This window comes from Electrona antarctica, assembly GCF_951216825.1.
Source record: "Electrona antarctica genome assembly, contig: scaffold_71, whole genome shotgun sequence".
Lineage (NCBI taxonomy): Eukaryota > Metazoa > Chordata > Actinopteri > Myctophiformes > Myctophidae > Electrona > Electrona antarctica.
Window position 1 is genome coordinate 376,767 of NW_027637292.1, and position 19,655 is coordinate 396,421.

The window sequence follows — 19,655 nt, forward strand, 5'->3', positions numbered from 1 at the left end:
AACACAACCGTCTATTATGATATTTTACAGCACTGTGCGCTTCCGTATGTTGACGCTGATCTTCCTTTTCCAGCAGGACTTGCCACCTTGGCACCTGCCCACGGAGCCAAAACTACTAGTAACTGGTGTACTGACCATATTACTGTGCTTAACTGACCAGCCAACTGGCCTGATCTGAACCCCACACAGAATCTAGGTTGTATAGAGAGTATGCGCATGCTTAAAGTGAATGGCACATCGAGTGGCAAATCGAGTGGCAAAGCAACAGGCAAAGTGAGTTTAACATTGTTTAATGTTGTTTAATGCAATCAGATAAGACTTTTCTGTGTGGATGTATGGGCTGTCAAGGCCAGAAAGTAGTTTTTTGCCACTCAGTAGGCGTTCCTGCATAACTTCCTGGTTTGATGATGATGTCACACGCATACCCTCTATTGTCAAGAGGAAGGTGTGAGACATGAGACTGAACAACACGCATTCATTTACGGCAGTTATCAAAGCAAACCTGGGCTTCCATAATAACACCTTTTGTCGATTAAACAACTTTTTTTGGAGTGGTCTCATAAAATATTCTAATACTTTGAGATAGGATTTTTAGATTGTCATGAGCTGTACGCCATGATTAAAACAAAAAAAGGTTTTAAATACTTTACACTTTATGCGCAATGAATCTAGAGTAGGCCTATATGAACGTTTCAATATGGCCATTCATTAGGATTCTTGCAATTTTCGTTCAATTTTTGTCTGCGTGTGTGTGTGTGTGTGTGTGTGTGTGTGTGTGTGTGCGTGAATGCGTGAATGCGCGTGTAGCTGTGTGTGTGTTGTGTTCCAGGGCGGGCGATGTGATTGGTCAGCTGATGTGTTGTTGCTGTGGTGATCGTTACCACGGCGACTGTCTGGACCCGCCCGTGGCCGTTACCATGGCGAGGAGAGCGGGGTGGGAGTGTCCTCAGTGTCGCTGCTGTCACAACTGCAGGTACACGCACGCACGCACACACGCACGCACGCACGCACTGATGAAGTTACTTTTAGCAGATTTAGACATGGTAGTCAATGTTTCTTAGCTTGTTTCATTGTGTTTTTAGGATGCCCAGTTGGGTTTGGAGATCACTGTCAAAGCGCCTGGCTAGCTTGGACTTGCATTTGAGAAGTTCAGAGCATTTTTTGTCTCTGGCTTTCATTGCAGTCAGTATGTCCGAATTCATCCATGGCTCCGAGCGGTTTTGGCCCTGATGGTTCTCAAAGGAGCCATGGTGTTTAGTACTGATGTAAATTTGGTTTTAAAGCCAAGCCATGCTTCCTCGACTAGTGAGCTCCTGAGCTCGTCGGACCAATCCAGACTCTCCAGTTCAAGGTTAAAGGCCTTTAACCTTACTTACTTAGGACCAAGTTAGTGACCTGGTCAAGGTTAAAGGCCTTTAACCTTACTTACTTAGGACCAAGTTAGTGACCTGGTCAAGGTTAAAGGCTAGAGTAGGTTTTGAGGTCCCTAGACATGACGGTTTGATGTTTTGTTTTGTTTTTGTTTTTTGCGGGTACATAAAATCATAAAATGATCACTAAGCCCACATACAATAACACCTTTCTTGGAGATTCTGGATTTGTCCGAGGTCAGAATGAGGTCAATGACAGTTTGAGTAGAATCACACACTCTAGTGGGTTGGGTAATTAGCTGACTGACACTATGCAGATCACAGAACCTACTGAATGACTTGAACACAGGTGCTTCCTAACGATGCATGTCTGTATTATTGTCGCCAATCAGGATTTTCTCTACACATTCCTCCCCGGCTAAGCACCCCTCAAGTATATCATAGAACCCATGTTGGTCAGGCGGTCTGTAGACGGTGCCCACTAATACCGATTTAGCATTTTTGAAAATTAATTCAACCCACACAGTTTCAATTTCATCATGCTGTAAGTCAGTACGACTAACGTATTCAGTGTCTTTGTGAATATACATACACACGCCACCACCATGCCTGTTTCTGTCGTTTCTGATCATGGAATAGTTCTCTATTTCAACGTCTGGTAGAATCAGTCTCATTTCTCTCCAAAAGCACTTGAATATGATTAAAGCTCACATTTCACATCACACACACCATAATTCACTAGCCCCCCCCCTAGATTATTATTTTTTTAATAAAAAAAAAATCGATTATATATCGTCGGGATTAAAGCTGCAATAATATGTCCACATTTTAATTACCTTTTTTATTTTTTTATTTTTTGGTATTCAGACAGCCAGCAGTAGAACGCTCCTAAAAAAAACTAGACTCTGTGACACATCTAGGGGGCGCAATCTGCATTCAAAGATTTTCCTAGAAGCTTTGTCATTGGTAGATTTGCCTGTCTGCTTCCTGATTGGTTAGTCACTGCGACGTTTTTTTTTTTTACCAATGACAAAGCTTCTAGGAACATCTTTGAATGCAGATTGCGGCCCCTAGATGTGTCACAGAGACTCAATTATTTTTGGGAGCGTTCTACCCATTGCTGGCTGTCTGAATCAAGGGGGCAGGCAGACTTTCCAACGTTGAAGCTCTGGGTCCTAGTGGTAGGAGGAGGGACTACAGGCGGACCCGTGGATTCATGACCGGGAAACCCCGTGCAGCTGGGCTTTAACGTTGAGCGCTCGGTTGCCCTACGTCACTCAGGACCTCAAAGTTGAGGTCCTGGGAGGGACTTCCGGCAGTCTTCCTGGTGCTTCAAAACGCCACTGAGCAACTTCCACTGACATGAATAGCTGGGGGGGCGGAGCTTCGCGCCAGTTCAGTCTCTATTATATATATACTCTATGGTCTGAATACCAAAAAAATAAAAAAATAAAAAGGTCATTCATATTGTGACATATTATTGCTTATAGCAGCTTTAATATCGATATATACGATATATCGTTACATGCCTAGTGTCCCTGTGTGTTTTAACTTTTACTGTGTGTGTGTGTGTGTGTCTGTGTCTGTGTGCGTGTGCGTGTGTGTGCGTGTGTGCGTGCGGTTGCTAGGTTACGGGTGGAGGACAGTGCGTTGGTGTGTGCGCGCTGTGACAAAACGTTTCACACACAATGTCTCACACCTTCCCTGGAACACACTCCTACTGCCCCCTCCTGGAAGTGCAAGGTAACACATACACACACACACACACACACACACACACACATAGGGTGACCAGATCCAAACTGTTCATTATCGCTTGCGTGGGACAAGTGGGATGGGGGGACCCCGTCCCACTTGTCCCACACAAGCGATACTGGAGTAGCGGGTTAGCAACTTACTACTTGAGTTGCTATTACATGCCTTGATGTCATATTCGACCATAGGCCTATTGGCTATCATTTATACACTCAGCCTTAAAAACAAAAAACACATCTTGCAGGAAGAGACAATGAGAGAGCTTTACAACAGAAGGCCAACTATTAGGGGACTAACTATTAGGGGACTAACTATTAGGGGACTAACTATTAGGGGACTAACTATTAGGGGACTAACTATTAGGGCATTTGAACACTGATGCAATTGCCTGACAGTCACAATGTGGGACAGACAGGGTCTCAATTGGTGGGACACCTGAAAAGATTAGGAAATGAGGGACTGTCCCACGCAAAGAGGGACATCTGGTCACCCTACACACACACACACACACACACACACACACACACACACACACACACACACGCTTTACTGTAGCGCCACATGTCCTAGTTCAGTGGTTCTCCTCCAGGGGTCCTTGGATGAAGGCACTATATAAATGCACCATTTACCATTTAATTAAAAAATAATTCATGTCAATGATTACTAAGCTAATACTGTCTGTCTGTCTGTCTGTCTGTCTGTCTGTCTGTCTGTCTGTCTGTCTGTCCATCCAGAGTTGCAGAGTGTGTGCACGGTGTGGGTGTGGCTCGTCGGGGCAGTGGGCCAATCAGCAGTCTCTGTGTGAGCCATGTGACCCCGGCCTGCCCTGCCCGCTGTGTGGCGTCACGCCTGACCCCGCCCACTCTGGCGATCACCTGACCTGCACTTCCTGCTTCAGGTGCGCGCATGCATTCGCACACGCACACGCACACGCACAGCAAGGAAGCTTGCTGTGCGTTCAGTTCCCGGGGAAATATTTTTCTAAAAATCTTTACATTTTCTTATTTTTTTATTTCCATTTCTTCTAAGCAGCAAGCTATATGTGTAGATGATTTATTTTTACGTTAGGATACATTTGCGCGACTGTAAAAAACAGAGGGAGTTCAACAAACCATGTGCAACCCAGATTCGGCACAAACAAGGGACTAAATTAATTTCGCTCCTATGCCACCAAAATGTGGAACGCCCTACCAACTGTCATTAAGACATGCAAATCCCTCGACTCCTTCAAAACCGCTCTCAAAGGACACCTACGGACGGCTGCAATTCGAAACTGGCCTACGTCTCTAAATGTTATGATGAATTGAACATGGTGGACCCTATTGTAAACAAGTGTAATGCTTTATGGTCATCCAGCAGTTTTGTGTTGAGTTGTGATTGAAATGTACTGTAATTCTCCAATCTGTTAATAAATACTTAATAAATAAATCAAACTCCTGATCAGAGCTTCCGTTGCTCCAGACTGGATTACGGAAGTATTTATATTTTAATTCCAAGGACCCCCAGTTTGACATGCATACGGACCCCCATTTAATCACATTTCTATCTCTGGGACCCCCAATTTATAATTGTTAAATCAATGTTAATATTGATGTATTTATTCTCTAAATCGATGACTATTTGCTGTTGCACCCCTACAGTCCTGTTATGACCTGAGTGACCTTTGACCTTGGTTTTGATCTGTAGGTCCGTCCATGCAGCTTGCCTGGCCCACGCAGGAAGTGAGTGGGCGGGGTCAGACGCATACGTGTGTTTCATCTGTCGACCTGAAGAGGGCGCCACAGGAGAGGAGCTCAGACCAGCCAGCCCTGCACAGGCTAGTTCCGGTAGCCATGTTAGCCCTACGCAAGCTAGCCCCGTTAGTAGGCCTGTTAGCCCTCCTCAGGCTAGTCCTGTTAGCCATGTTAGCCCTGTTAGCCCTACGCAAGCTAGTCCTGTTAGCCCTGCACAGGCTTGTCCCGTTATCCATGTTAGCCTTCCGCAGGCTAGTCCTGTTAGCCCTGTTAGCCCTACGCAAGCTAGCCCCGTTAGTAGGCCTGTTAGCCCTGCACAGGCTAGTCCGGTTTGCCCTGTTAGCCCTACGCAAGCTATCCTTGTTAGCCCTGTGAGCCCTGCACAAGCTACCCTTGTAAGCCCTGTTAGCCCTGCACAGGCTAGCCCTGTTAGCCCTATGCAAGCTAGCCCTGTGCAGACTAGTCCTGTTAGCCCTTCACAAGATAGGCCTGTTAGCCCTGTTAGCCCTACACATGCTAGTCCTGTTAGCTCTGTCAGCCCTACGCAACCTAGTCCTGTCAGCCCTACACATGCTAGCCCTGTTCGCCCTGTTAGCTCTACACATGCTAGCCCTATGAGACCCGTTAGCCCTACACACGCTAGCCATGCTAGTCCTACAGCTCCTGGACTTGCCAGCCCCATGCCACACAGCCTTACGCAGGCCCAGAGTAGCCCCACGGTAAACAGTTCTGCCCGACACGCACATTCAGAGCTAACGTACACCACATCCGCCCACTGTAGTCCAACTCATAGCCTTGGACATAGCCCTGCTCATAGCCCTACTTATAGCCCTGGACATAGCCCTGCTCATAGCCCTGCCCAGCCCAGTCATTCACAGGGCCAGCGTAGTCCTACATCACATCACAGCCCTACCCGAGACACACGCAGCGTCACTCACCCGTCCTTACAGACGGAGCCTACGCACAGCCCTGCAGAGGTCCGCAGCTTCACAGATCCACAGACGACTCGCACCGTTTGCAGCCCTACACGCTCCCCCCACCAGACCCCTCCGTCAGGTAGCCCTACTACGGACCACGGTGGCCTAGAAGACCCCCCTCGAAGGCCCGCTACGGAGGTCCAGGGTCTCCTCCTCTCCGTCGCCTCCGGGCCAAGCCGGCTTAGTCCTGTGCGGATTCGGCAGTCTTCCCCGTCGCATGGCAGCAGGCCTGCGCCGGTCGTCTCCACTTCAGCCCCGCCAAGTCCTGAGGCCCACGAACACATTCCTACTGAACGCAGCCCTACCCAAGCTGAACGCAGCCCTGCCCAACCTGAACACAGCCCTGCCCAACCTGAACACAGCCTTACCCAACCTGAACACGGCCCTACCCAACCTGAACACGGCCCTACCCAACCTGAACACAGCCCTACCCAACCTGAACACGGTCCTACCCAACCTGAACACAGTCCTACTGAACACAGTCCTACACGGGACATTAAAGCGACACTGGAACAGGCTGGTCAGCCGGCCAGCGGGCCTACAGCGCGGCTTCAGCCTACTGACCCTGCCACATCGCCTAGCAGGCCTACCGAGCAGCTAAAGTCTACCGCGTCTCCTAGTAGTAGGCCTACCACCCCTGCAAGCCCTGCTAGTAGGCCTACCACCCCTGCGACCTCCCTTACAGAGCAGCTAAAAGATACCGCATCTCGCACTAGGCCAACCACCCCTGTAAGCTCTCCCATTAGGCCTACCACCCCTGTAGCCTCCCCCAGTAGGCCTACCACCCCTGTAGCCTCCCCCAGTGGGCCTACCACCCCTGCACCCTCTCCTACAGAGCAGCTAAGTCCTACTGATCCCGCCGCCTCTCCTGGCCCTGTGCCACGTCGGGAGATGTCAACACTGTACCAAGAATGCCTTTCGCCAGCCTGCAGTAGGCCTAGTGAAACGCCAGCCTACTGTAGCCCTATCGAGACAACGAGTAGTACTGCACATGCTAGCCCTTCACATGTCGCCACTGCTAACGATAGTCCTTCACACGCAAGTTCAGGTCACGCTAGCCCAATCCATGCTAGCTCCAGTCACGCTAGTCCAGCGCATGTCAGTTCCCATCACGCTAGCCCAATCCATGCTAGCCCCAGTCACGCTAGCCCAATCCATGCTAGCTCCAGTCACGCTAGTCCAGCGCATGTCAGTTCCCATCATGCTAGCCCAATTTATGCTAGCTCCAGTCATGGTAGCTCCAGTCACGCTAGTCCAGTTCATGCTAGCTCCAGTCACGCTAGTCCAGCGCATGTCAGTTCCCCTCATGCTAGCCCAATTCATGCTAGCTCCAGTCACGGTAGTCCAGTTCATGCTAGCTCCAGTCACGCTAGTCCAGCGCATGTCAGTTCCCATCATGCTAGTCCAGTTCATGCTATCTCTGCTAACTCTAGTCCTTCACACGGAAGTTCAGTTCATGCTAGCTCCAGTCACGCTAGTCCAGTTCATGCTAGCTCTAGTCACTCTAGTCCAGTTCATGCTAGCTCCAGTCACGCTAGTCCAGTTCATGCTAGCTCCAGTCACGCTAGTCCAGTTCATGCTAGCTCCAGTCACGCTAGTCCAGTTCATGCTAGCTCCAGTCACGCTAGTCCAGTTCATGCTAGCTCCAGTCACGCTAGTCCAGTCCATGCTAGCTCCAGTCACACAAGTCCAGTCCATGCTAGTCCAGTTTATGCTAGCTCCAGTCACGCTAGTCCAGTTCATGCTAGCTCCAGTCACACAAGTCCAGTCCATGCTAGTCCAGTTCATGCTAGCTCCAGTCACGCTAGTCCAGTTCATGCTAGCTCCAGTCATGCTAGTCCAGTTCATGGTAGCTCCAGTCACGCTAGTCCAATTCATGCTAGCTCTACTCACGCTAGTCCAGTTCATGCTAGCTCCAGTCACCCTAGTCCAGTTCTTGCTAGCTCCAGTCACGCTAGTCCAGTCCATGTTAGTCCAGTTCATGCTAGCTCTAGTTACGCTAGTCCAGTTCATGTTAGCTCCAGTCACGCTAGTCCAGTTCATGCTAGCTCCAGTCATGCTAGTCCAGTCCATGCTAGCTCCAGTCACGCTAGTCCAGTTCATGCTAGCTCCAGTCACGCTAGTCCAGTTCATGCTAGCTCCAGAAACGCTAGTCCAGTTCATGCTAGCTCCAGTCATGCTAGTCCAGTCCATGCTAGCTCCAGTCACGCTAGTCCAGTTCATGCTAGCTCCAGAAACGCTAGTCCAGTTCATGCTAGCTCCAGTCATGCTAGTCCAGTTCATGCTAGCTCCAGAAACGCTAGTCCAGTTCATGCTAGCTCCAGAAATGCTAGTCCAGTTCATGCTAGCTCCAGTCACGCTAGTCCAGTTCATGCTAGCTCCAGTCACGCTAGTCCAGTTCATGCTAGCTCCAGAAACGCTAGTCTTTTTTCAGTTCAGTGGCGTTCTGCTCCTTGCAGTCCGTGTCAGCGGCCTGTCAGTCCTGTTCATGGTGTTCTGTCACAGCCCGTTAGCCCTGCCCAGGCCAACAGGCCCACACATCTCATGGGTTCAGCTAGGCTTCCGCTGGAAGCAGCTAGCTCAGCTAGCCAACCCCTGGAAGCAGCTAGCTCAGCTAGCCAACCCCTGGAAGAAGTTATCTCAGCTAGCCAACTGCTGGACGTCGATGCCCCAACGAGCCCCATTCAGGCAAGTTCATCTCTTGCTAGCCCTTCTGGCTGTTTAGAAGCTGTTGCTGCTAACGCTGTGACCACGCATATCCAACCCACTGCCAGCTCCATGCCCGAAGAGTTGAGCCCGCTACATATCGGCTCTGCTAGCCCCCGTACAGTGGAGATGAGCCCGCTACATATCGGCTCTGCTAGCCCCCGTGCAGTGGAGATGAGCCCGCTACATATCGGCTCTGCTAGCCCCTATCCAGTACGCAGTCTCTCCTCAATGCTCCAGCCCAGCTCCTCAGTGCTACAGGCTAGCTCCTCAACACCACAGGCTAGCTCCTCGACGCCACAGGCTAGCTCCTCAGTACTACAGGCTAGCTCCTCGATGCTACAGGCTAGCTCCTCGACGCCACAGGCTAGCTCCTCAACACCACAGGCTAGCTCCTCGACGCCACAGTCTAGCTCCTCAGTACTACAGGCTAGCTCCTCGACGCCACAGGCTAGCTCCTCGACGCCACAGGCTAGCTCCTCGACGCCACAGGCTAGCTCCTCAACACCACAGGCTAGCTCCTCGACGCCACAGTCTAGCTCCTCAACACCACACGTTAGCTCATCGACGCCACAGGCTAGCTCCTCAGTGCTACAGGCTAGCTCCTCAACACCACAGGCTAGCTCCTCGATGCTACAGGCTAGCTCATCGACACCACAGGCTAGCTCCTTAATGCTACAGGCTAGCTCCTTGACGCTACAGGCTAGCTCCTCAACACCACATGTTAGCTCCTCGACGCTACAGGCTAGCTCATCGACGCCACAGGCTAGCTCCTCAATGCTACAGGCTAGCTCCTCGACGCTACAGGCTAGCTCCTCAACACCACAGGCTAGCTCATCGTCGCCACAGGCTAGCTCATCGGCGCCACAGGCTAGCTCATCGGCGCCACAGGCTAGCTCATCGACGCCACAGGCTAGCTCCTCGACACCACAGGCTAGCTCCTCGACACCACAGGCTAACTCCTTAATGCTACAGGCTAGCTCCTTGACGCTACAGACTAGCTCATTGACGCTACAGGCTAGCTCATCGGCGCCTCAGGCTAGCTCATCGACGCCACAGGCTAGCTCCTCGACACCACAGGCTAGCTCCTTGACGCTACAGGCTGGCTCATCGACGCTACAGGCTAGCCCAAACCATCCTGTTTCACCTCAGGATGAGGAGATGGAGATAAATGAGGGCAGTGCTGCCGATGCTAATCACACACAAGCTAGTCTGTCACATACTAGTCCCGTTCATACTGGTCCAGTATGTACCAGCCCGGTCCAAGCAGTCAGCCGTGGTGGGACTGGCCAGAGCCCTCTTCATGCGCAGGCTGACGGTAGCGTGTTGGCAACTGCTAGCCCTAAACATGCACACATGGGTTCATGTTCTCCTCATGCTAGTCGGGCACAAAGCAGTCCCGTTGGCTGTAGCTCCCCAAGCGGTGCCGCTAGCCGTAGGTCTCCATCGCATGGTGCTAGCGTTGACGCTAGCTGTAGCCCCTCATCACACGGTAGCCCCGCCTCTCCACCGGTTGTTGGCTCCAGTCCCGTTCACCGTAGTGCTTTTGAAGTCCGTGCCATCCACACCTGTCCGGGCCTCACACACCTGGCCGCCTCGGAGCATACTGTCGGTGTCCTTCCCCGTCCAGCCAGGGACTGGTCCAGTCCCGCCGCGCTGTGTTCCGCGCGTAGCGCCGACCAAACGCCAGATCACTCGGTAGCCAGTAGCCCTGTTCGCCCCAGCTCAGCACCCGGCAACCTGTCGCTCGCTGCCAGCCCGCTCCGTGTGGTTTCCGCCTGCGCCAGCCCGGCTCACAGTAGTCCAGCACAGGGCAGTGAAAGTCCCGGTGATCCCACTCGTAGCCCAGCTCATGTTAGCTTCACACATGGCCTTAATCACACACAAGCTAGCTGCATTGTCGCTAGCCCAGGAGAAAGCGTGGAAATGGCGCTTAGCGCCATAGAGCTACAGGGCTCCGTCATGGTTGGTCGAGTTCAGGTTGAGTCAAGTTTTCATACGACTGATGCTAACTCGACAGATCCTAGCCCGTCTGACGCTAACTCAACGGAAGCTAGCCTAGAAGAGCGCGTCTTTCCCTCGACCAGTGGGAGCCATGCTGGCGGAACACTGGCTAGTGCAATAGAAACCCAGGACAGCACCACTGCCAGCTCACACTCCGCTCAGACAGAGCCACGTAGTCCTGCCGACGCTAGCTGTCTGCGTCCACACTCCGTGCACGGCAGCCCCATTCAGGACGGCAGTGCCGCCGCGGCTAGCGGCACTACGGTTAGCGGTAGCCACAACGTCGCCACATACATCACCACCTCAGGTCAAGCTAGCCCTCCTCAGATGAGTCCCTGTCACGCGTATCAGACCGGTAGCCCGGTGGTCAGCCCAGGCGCTAGTCCTGTTAGCTTTAGTCCTGTTAGCATTGGTCCTGTTAGCTTTAGTCCTGCTAGCATTGGTCCTGTTAGCTTTAGTCCTGTTAGCATTGGTCATTTTAGCTTTAGTCCTGTTAGCGCTGTCTGTAGCTCCTCTCCTCTGAGTGACCGGCAACACGCTCAGTCTGATGACGGTGAGTTGTGTGTGTGTGTGTGTGTGTGTGTGTGTGTGTGTGTGTGTGTGTGTGTGTGTGTGTGTGTGTGTGTGTGTGTGTGTGTGTGTGTGTGTGTGTGTGTGTGTGTGTGTGTGTGTGTGTGTGTGTGTGACTGACAGATGCTAGGTCATTAGCATGTTATTAGACATATGCTAGGTTCATTAGCATGTTATTAGATCAATGCTAGGCCATTAACATGTTATAGACAGATGCTAGGTCCATTAGCATGTTATTAGACAGACACTAGGTTCATTAGCATGTTATTAGACAGATGCTAGGTTCATTAGAATGCTAGTTAGACAGATGCTAGGTTCATTAGCATGCTAGTTAGACAGATGCTAGGCTCATTAGCATGTTATTAGACAAATGCTAGGTTCATTAGCATGCTAGTTAGACAGGTGCTAGGCCCATTATCATGTTATTAGACAGATGCTAGGCTCATTAGCATGTTATTATACAGATGCTATGCCCATTAGCATGCTAGTTAGACAGATGCTAGGTCCATTAGCATGCTAGTTAGACAGATGCTAGGACCATTAGCATGCTAGTTAGACAGATGCTAGGCCCATTAGCATGCTAGTTAGACCGATGCTAGGTCCATGCTAGTTAGACAGATGCTAGGTCCATGCTAGTTAGACAGATGCTAGGTCCATTAGCATGCTAGTTAGACAGATGCTAGGTCCATGCTAGTTAGACAGATGCTAGGTCCATGCTAGTTAGACAGATGCTAGGTCCATGCTAGTTAGACAGATGCTAGGTCCATTAGCATGATAGTTAGACAGATGCTAGGTCCATGCTAGTTAGACAGATGCTAGGTTCATGCTAGTTAGACAGATGCTAGGTCCATTAGCATGATAGTTAGACAGATGCTAGGTCCATGCTAGTTAGACAGATGCTAGGTTCATGCTAGTTAGACAGATGCTAGGTCCATTAGCATGCTAGTTAGACAGATGCTAGGTCCATTAGCATGCTAGTTAGACAGATGCTAGGTTCATGCTATGGATATTAAGGTTTCTGGTTGAATTGAACGTTAACGGGTGTCTTCTGATTGGCTCGTTTGTGCAGATGCGAGCGAGGAAGAGGAGCAGAGGGAGGAAGATGCCGTGGAAACGACGGCGGAAGAACAACGCATCTGTGAGGGGGCGGGGCTAGATAGAGAGGAGGAGCTAGATAAAGAGGAGGATCTAATTGGTCAAGAGAGACAGGAGGAGCAAGAGAGAGAGGAGGAGCTACAGAAAGAGGAGGAGAAAGAAAATGAGGGGGAGGGGCTAGGAGGAGGTGTTCCACAGCAGAGGAGAGAGGTAGGAGAGGACGGACTAAAGGAGGTGGAGCTGGATACAGAAGAGGAGGAGCTTGAGGAGATGACCCGTCTCCATGAAGAGGGCGCAGCAGGAAGTCATCAGGAGGAAGAGGGCGGGGCAGGAAGTTATCAGGAGGAAGGTGAGAAGTGAATTGATTTATTGACTAGAACACTTTGGCCAGGATATCGCTTGGCTGGCAGACAGAGCTTTTACTCTGAAGCACTTGAAGCAAACGCGCTAATGCTAGCGTTAGCTCACGGTATAGCTATCTTTTTCCAGGCCCTTCCAGGGCTAAGGCGAGACTGTCTCATATAAAAATGATTAAATACGCAATATCGCATATTTGACGGGTGACGGGTGTTACATGAGCTACTGTTGGTAACCATGGTTACAACCGCGAGTTGCTTTCTTCAACGCCCGTTGACGTTGCCGGGGGCGTGGGAGCACAGCGGTAGACGTTGCCGGGGGCGTGGGAGCACAGCGGTAGACGTTGTGGGGGCGTGGGGGCACAGCGGTAGACGTTGTGGGGGCGTGGGGGCACAGCGGTAGACGTTGTGGGGGCGTGGGAGCACAGCGGTAGACGTTGTGGGGGCGTGGGGGCACAGCGGTAGACGTTGTGGGGGCGTGGGAGCACAGCGGTAGACGTTGTGGGGGCGTGGGGGCACAGCGGCAGACGTTGTGGGGGCGTGGGAGCACAGCGGTAGACGTTGTGGGGGCGTGGGGAGCACAGCGGTAGACGTTGTGGGGGCGTGGGGGCACAGCGGTAGACGTTGTGGGGGCGTGGGGGCACAGCGGTAGACGTTGTGGGGGCGTGGGAGCACAGCGGTAGACGTTGTGGGGGCGTGGGGGCACAGCGGTAGACGTTGTGGGGGCGTGGGAGCACAGCGGTAGACGTTGTGGGGGCGTGGGAGCACAGCGGTAGACGTTGTGGGGGCGTGGGGGCACAGCGGTAGACGTTGTGGGGGCGTGGGAGCACAGCGGTAGACGTTGTGGGGGCGTGGGGGCACAGCGGTAGACGTTGTGGGGGCGTGGGAGCACAGCGGTAGACGTTGTGGGGGCGTGGGGGCACAGCGGTAGACGTTGTGGGGGCGTGGGAGCACAGCGGTAGACGTTGTGGGGGCGTGGGGGCACAGCGGCAGACGTTGTGGGGGCGTGGGAGCACAGCGGTAGACGTTGTGGGGGCGTGGGAGCACAGCGGTAGACGTTGTGGGGGCGTGGGGGCACAGCGGTAGACGTTGTGGGGGCGTGGGAGCACAGCGGTAGACGTTGTGGGGGCGTGGGAGCACAGCGGTAGACGTTGTGGGGGCGTGGGGGCACAGCGGTAGACGTTGTGGGGGCGTGGGGGCACAGCGGTAGACGTTGTGGGGGCGTGGGGTCACAGCGGTAGACGTTGTGGGGGCGTGGGGGCACAGCGGTAGACGTTGTGGGGGCGTGGGAGCACAGCGGTAGACGTTGTGGGGGCGTGGGGAGCACAGCGGTAGACGTTGTGGGGGCGTGGGAGCACAGCGGTAGACGTTGTGGGGGCGTGGGGGCACAGCGGTAGACGTTGTGGGGGCGTGGGGAGCACAGCGGTAGACGTTGTGGGGGCGTGGGAGCACAGCGGTAGACGTCCTATTAACACGGTGTGTGTGTGTGTGTGTGTGTGTGTGTGTGTGTGTGTGTGTGTGTGTGTGTGTGTGTGTGTGTGTGTGTGTGTGTGTGTGTGTGTGTGTGTGTGTGTGTGTGTGTGCGCGCGCATGTGTTTGTGTGTGTGCGCGTGCATGTAGGTGCTACTAGAGCTGGATCTCTATTGGCTACCTCCTGCTCGCCCCTCCCCCAGGAAGCAGAGCCGACCAATGGTGAAGCAGCAGAGGCGGGGCCAAAAGAGACCGCCGCAGGTGGCCAGGACCTCAACGACGACAGCCAATCACAGACTGGCCCTGCTGAACCCGCCCCCGTTGCCATAGCAACGACGGCACCTCCCGCCGAACCCGCCGACCAATCGGAGGCTTTAGAGGAAGAGGAGGCGGAGCCTCTGGAGTTATCGCTTCCTGAAACCCAAGGTTAGAATAGTTTTGTATTTTTGAGGGTCGCTATCCCCTCCCATATTCAGCTATTAGTGTAGATTTATAGGGTGCTAGCCCCTCCTATATTCAGCTATTAGTGTAGATTTATAGGGCGCTAGCCCCTCCTATATTCAGCTATAGTTTTATAGGGCGCTAGCCCCTCCCATATTCAGTTATAGATTTATAGGGTGCTAGCCCCTCCCATATTCAGCTATAGTTTTATAGGATGCTAGCCCCTCCTATATTCAGCTATAGATTTATAGGTCGCTAGCCCCGCCTATAAGCAGCTATTAGTTATGATTATGATTAGAGCGCCCCTCAATTCACACGGGTGTGATTATATTTAGTTCAGTTGAGGAAAATGTGAAGCTAAAATTGATGATGCAAATTGTGTTTGGCCGGAATGACATTTTGTATTGACTTGATTGGTTGAGCACAGTATGTGATGTATGATGATACGAGCGCCCCTCACTTCACACGGGTGTGATTATTTTAGTTTTTTTTCTCTTTAGTTTTAGTTATCTTTAATAACGTTGCTGCAACCTCGACAGGAGAAACATCGACCGCCGGCGTCACGCCTCCGATGACCACCGTAGACACGCCCCCATCTGGAGACACGCCTCCATCTGGAGACACGCCTCCATCTGGAGACACGCCTCCATCAATGACCACCGTAGACATGCCTCCATCGTTAGACACGCCTCTTTCGATGGACACGCCTCCATCTGTAGACACGCCTCCTTCTGGAGACACGCCTCCATCAATGGCCACCGTAGACATGCCTCCATCGTTAGACACGCCTCCATCTGGAGACATGCCTCCATCTGGGGACATGCCTCTTTCTGGAGACATGCCTCCTTCTGCAGACACGCCTCCATCTGGAGTCACACCTATGATGACCACCAGAGAGGCCACGCCTCCATCGATGACCACTATAGAGGCCACACCTCCATCGATGACCACCAGAGAGGCCACGCCTCCATCAATGACCACCAGAGATGATGCCACGCCTCCATCAATGGACACGCCTCCATCAATGGACACGCCTCCTTTGATGACCACCATAGAGGCCACGCCTCCTTTGATGGACACGCCTCCATCAATGACCACCAGAAATGCCACACATCCTTTGATGGACACACCTCCATCGATGACCACCAGAGAGGCCACGCCTACTTTGATGGACACGCCTCCATCGATGACCACCAAATATGCCACGCCTCCTTTGATGGACACGCCTCCATCAATGGACACGCCTCATTTGATGACCACCATAGAGGCCACGCCTCCTTTGACGGACTCACCTCCATTGATGACCACCAGAGAGGCCACGCCTCCATTGATGACCACCAGAGAGGCTACACCTCCATTGATGACCACCAGAGAGGCCACACCTCCATTGATGACCACCAGAGAGGCCACACCTCCATTGATGGACACGCCTTCATTGATGGACACGCCTTCATTGATGACCACCAGAGAGGACACGCCTCCATCAATGAACACGCCTCCTTTGATGACCACCATAGAGGCCACACCTCCATCGATGACCAACAGAGAGGCCACACCTCCTTTGTTGACCACCAGAGAGGCCACACCTCCTTTGATGACCACCATAGAGGCCACGCTTCCATTGATGGACACACCTTCATTGGTGACCACCAGAGAGGCCACGCCTCCATTGATGGACACACCTTCATTGGTGACCACCAGAGAGGCCACGCCTCCATTGATGACCACCATAGAGGCCACGCCTCCTTTGATGACCACCAGAGAGGCCACGCCTCCATTGATGGACATGCCTTCATTGGTGACCACCAGAGAGGCCACGCCTCCATTGATGACCTCCAGGGAGGACATACCTCCATCAATGGACACGCCTCCTTTGATGACCACCATAGAGGCCACACCTCCATCGATGACCACCAGAGAGGCCACACCTCCATCGATGACCACCATAGAGGCCAAACCTCCATCAATGACCACCAGAGAGGCCACACCTCCTTTGATGACCACCATAGAGGCCACACCTCCATTGATGACCACCAGAGAGGCCACACCTCCATCGATGACCGGCCAGAACGAGGAGGAAGACGAAGAACCTTTAGGGTCAGAAGGACCTTTAGGGTCAGAAGGACCTTTAGGGTCAGAACAACCTTTAGAAAGCGAAAAACGAATATCGGAAATCAACCAGGAAGCAGAAGACAAACCCTCGGGTACCGAAAACGACGCCGAGACGGAAAAACAGAGACTGGAAACGGAACGCCAGGAGGGAGGAGGAAAACGACCGCTGGAAACTAACCGGGAAGAAGAGCAGCGATTGGACCACGACGCGCGGATGGAAAAGCAAAGAGAGGAATCGGAAAGCGACGAAGACGACGAGCGACGATCGGAACGACTAAAAGACGAGGAGGAGGAGGAGGAGGAGGAGGAGGAGGAGGAAGAAAGACTATTAGAAAAGGGAAACGAGGAGCGTGAGAAACAAAGATTAGCAGTAGAAGACGAGGAGGAGGAGGAGGAGGAGGAGGAGGAAGAGGAGGAGGAAGAAAGGGAGGAAGAGGAAGAGAGAGAAGAGGAGGAAGAGAGAGAAGAGGAGGAGGAGTGGAAGGAGACGGAGGAGGAGAGGGAGCAGAGAGAGGAGGCCGAGAGGGAGGAGGAGGTGGTGGTGGAGTCAGAGAGCAGCAGGAGGAGGCGGCGAGGAGGAGTGAGCTCGCTGGACAAGGAGGTGATGGAGCTCATGTCCGCCGCCGCCAACTCCGCCTCCAGGGGGCGGAGCAGCCTCAGAGCCACGCCCCCGGAGGGGCCGCCACGCCCCCAGAGGTTGTCGGACGACCTGTCGCTCCGCCTGCGCATGTCACCCTTCTCCGCCGAGGCGTCGCCCGAGACCTCCCCCGCCCGCCGCCGCGGCTGCGACGACCCCTCCCCCTCCCCCCCCTCGACGCCTCCCCCGCCCAGGAGCCTGGAGGAGTCTCCTCCCCCTTCTCACAAGGTAACCTTCGACTCGTTTAACGCCATGGACTTAACCCATTTTTGGGCGGGAACCCCTTTTGGTGTTTTAAGCATTATGTTATACTTTAGCTAAAAATAGCAGATCTACAAGCTCATAGCGCTACGAGCTTGTAGGTCTGCTATGAAAAATCTTGAAAATGTGGTGCAAATCTTTCAGAGCTTTTTAACTCAAATCTTCGCTTCTGGGGGAGTCCCTGGAACAACACATTTTCAGATAGGGGTCGGCGGCCAAATACATGAAAAAGGTTTAGCACCACTGACATAGAAACACAGGTTTTTGATTTACATTTTTTTAATTTTGACGTCAGGCACAAATGGGTTAAATAATATCGTCTCCCTAATATCGTCTCCCTAATATTTACCGTAAAGCGGGGCTCCCGGTTCGACCTTTACAGCCGTTTTTCTCTGAATTACGGCTCAGATTGAGCTGGATGGAACAACACGACGATATTGGCGGCTCAATGCTAAATCCCGGTTATCGGTACGGTTACCCCAGGCCTTCTAGACAAACCGCTAGCTCTCCAAGTTCTTCATGCCACCGAAGCCGGAATTGTTGAATGTCTTTTGTCCGATATACAGTTCTTTATAGATAGATATACAGTTCTTTATAGATAGATATACAGTTCTTTATAGATAGATATACAGTTCTTTTCCATTTGCTTTAGTTTGTGTGAAATACGCTAAATGCTAACTAATGCTAAGGTATCAAAGGTTAATTTGAACGCTAACATATTGAAGGATCATTTAAATGGTAATGATAACATATTGAAGGTTCATTTAAGTGTGCGTGTGTGTGTGCGTGTGCGTGTGTGTGTGTGTGTGTGTGTGTGTGTGTGTGTGTGTGTCAGGCTCCTCCCACCACCATCATCTCTCTGACTCCAAAGATGGGCATGGGAAAACCAGCCATCACCAAGAGGAAGTTCTCTCCAGGACGGCCGCCCGTCAAACAGGTACACTGACTGCTCTTTGCTGTAAACCTACCGTAAAGCTGTATATTCTACGTCAGTCTTAAGTCCATAATAATAAGGGCCTTTCTCGGCCCCACCCCTCTCCCATTGTTTATATTGTGTTTTAGTTTCCAAGATGGCCGCAGCACCAAGAGGGGGTGGCCTTACTGGGCTGCGTTCACACATTCAAGACACCTGTCTTGTGTCTGTCTTGTGTCTGTGTTTAATGGCCGCTCCAATGCATTACCGATGGAAGCCCACACGGTTTGACCAAACATTTAGTTTGATGTGGAGGGGGACTTGTGTTCAGACTAAGGCTGTACCCTAGCCCTTTTTTTAGGACTCGAACTTCGGCAGGAATTTTCGAGCGAACATCCGGACCATTTGTTTCTAATTAATTTAAAAAATAACCTTTGAGATGTCTCGATCAGAGCGCAGCGCGTCTCCCCTGCTCTTTATCAATCTCTCGATCTCTCGTCTCTCCCAACACACACACACACACACACACACACACACACACACACACACACACACACACACACACACACACACACACACACACACACAGTCAAGCGGCTCCGCGAAAACAGCTGATCTGCGACCTTGCTGGCAGACGACAGCGTATAGTTTGCTCGTTAGCTGTCACTCGTTCATTTGTTCCACCTGTGTAGAAGCGCATTGAAGTGGGCACAGGGCAAAAGCAGAACCTCTGTCACCGTGACCGTTTTGCTTAACAATGATCAGAGTTCACTTCTTTTTAGCAATAGGCTATGTGATGCTAGAGAGCATATGCTAATATATTATGGCTGCTAAGAACGGTTCCCTCTATCAGCGATCATGCTGGTGTGTGTGTGTGTGTGTGTGTGTGTGTGTGAGTGAGTGAGTGAGACGCGTCAGACATTCCATTCAATGGAACTCTTTTGTTCTCACAGAACAAGGTGAGAAAGGTCAAACACCTCAGCTGTAGGCCAATCAGCAAATTAATGTGCAGTTGTGCACGGAAGACTTTGGAGAGGGACAGAAGAACAAGGAGACATTTCTTTAAAAAAGCATAACTTCTGACAGGAATGCACTAGAAACCTACTTTTTTTTCGAGTAAATAAAAAAGGAAAAAAATAATATTTTTGTTTTAATAAAAATAATAAAAAATAAAAAAAACGAATGGTTCAAGCACATTAATTAAGATTCGAGTGCCAACCCTAACGAGCGAACATTCGAACCTTGAATGTTTGGG

General features: G+C 51.8%; 1 protein-coding gene across 1 annotated transcript in view; it reads left to right on the top strand.

The window, feature by feature from the left end:
• The window catches only part of LOC306919017 (uncharacterized protein), a 193,311-nt gene that overhangs the window by 36,566 nt on the left and 137,090 nt on the right, over positions 1–19,655 (top strand). Inside the window, exons 11-22 of the mRNA XM_079531859.1 lie at positions 808–973; positions 2,999–3,113; positions 3,860–4,023; positions 4,812–7,522; positions 7,614–8,523; positions 8,610–10,900; positions 12,185–12,559; positions 13,492–13,617; positions 14,187–14,462; positions 15,017–16,959; positions 17,038–17,454; positions 18,323–18,424. Of these exons, the coding sequence (XP_079387985.1) occupies positions 808–973; positions 2,999–3,113; positions 3,860–4,023; positions 4,812–7,522; positions 7,614–8,523; positions 8,610–10,900; positions 12,185–12,559; positions 13,492–13,617; positions 14,187–14,462; positions 15,017–16,959; positions 17,038–17,454; positions 18,323–18,424 (9,596 nt within the window). The remainder of the gene's footprint in view (positions 1–807; positions 974–2,998; positions 3,114–3,859; positions 4,024–4,811; positions 7,523–7,613; positions 8,524–8,609; positions 10,901–12,184; positions 12,560–13,491; positions 13,618–14,186; positions 14,463–15,016; positions 16,960–17,037; positions 17,455–18,322; positions 18,425–19,655) is intronic.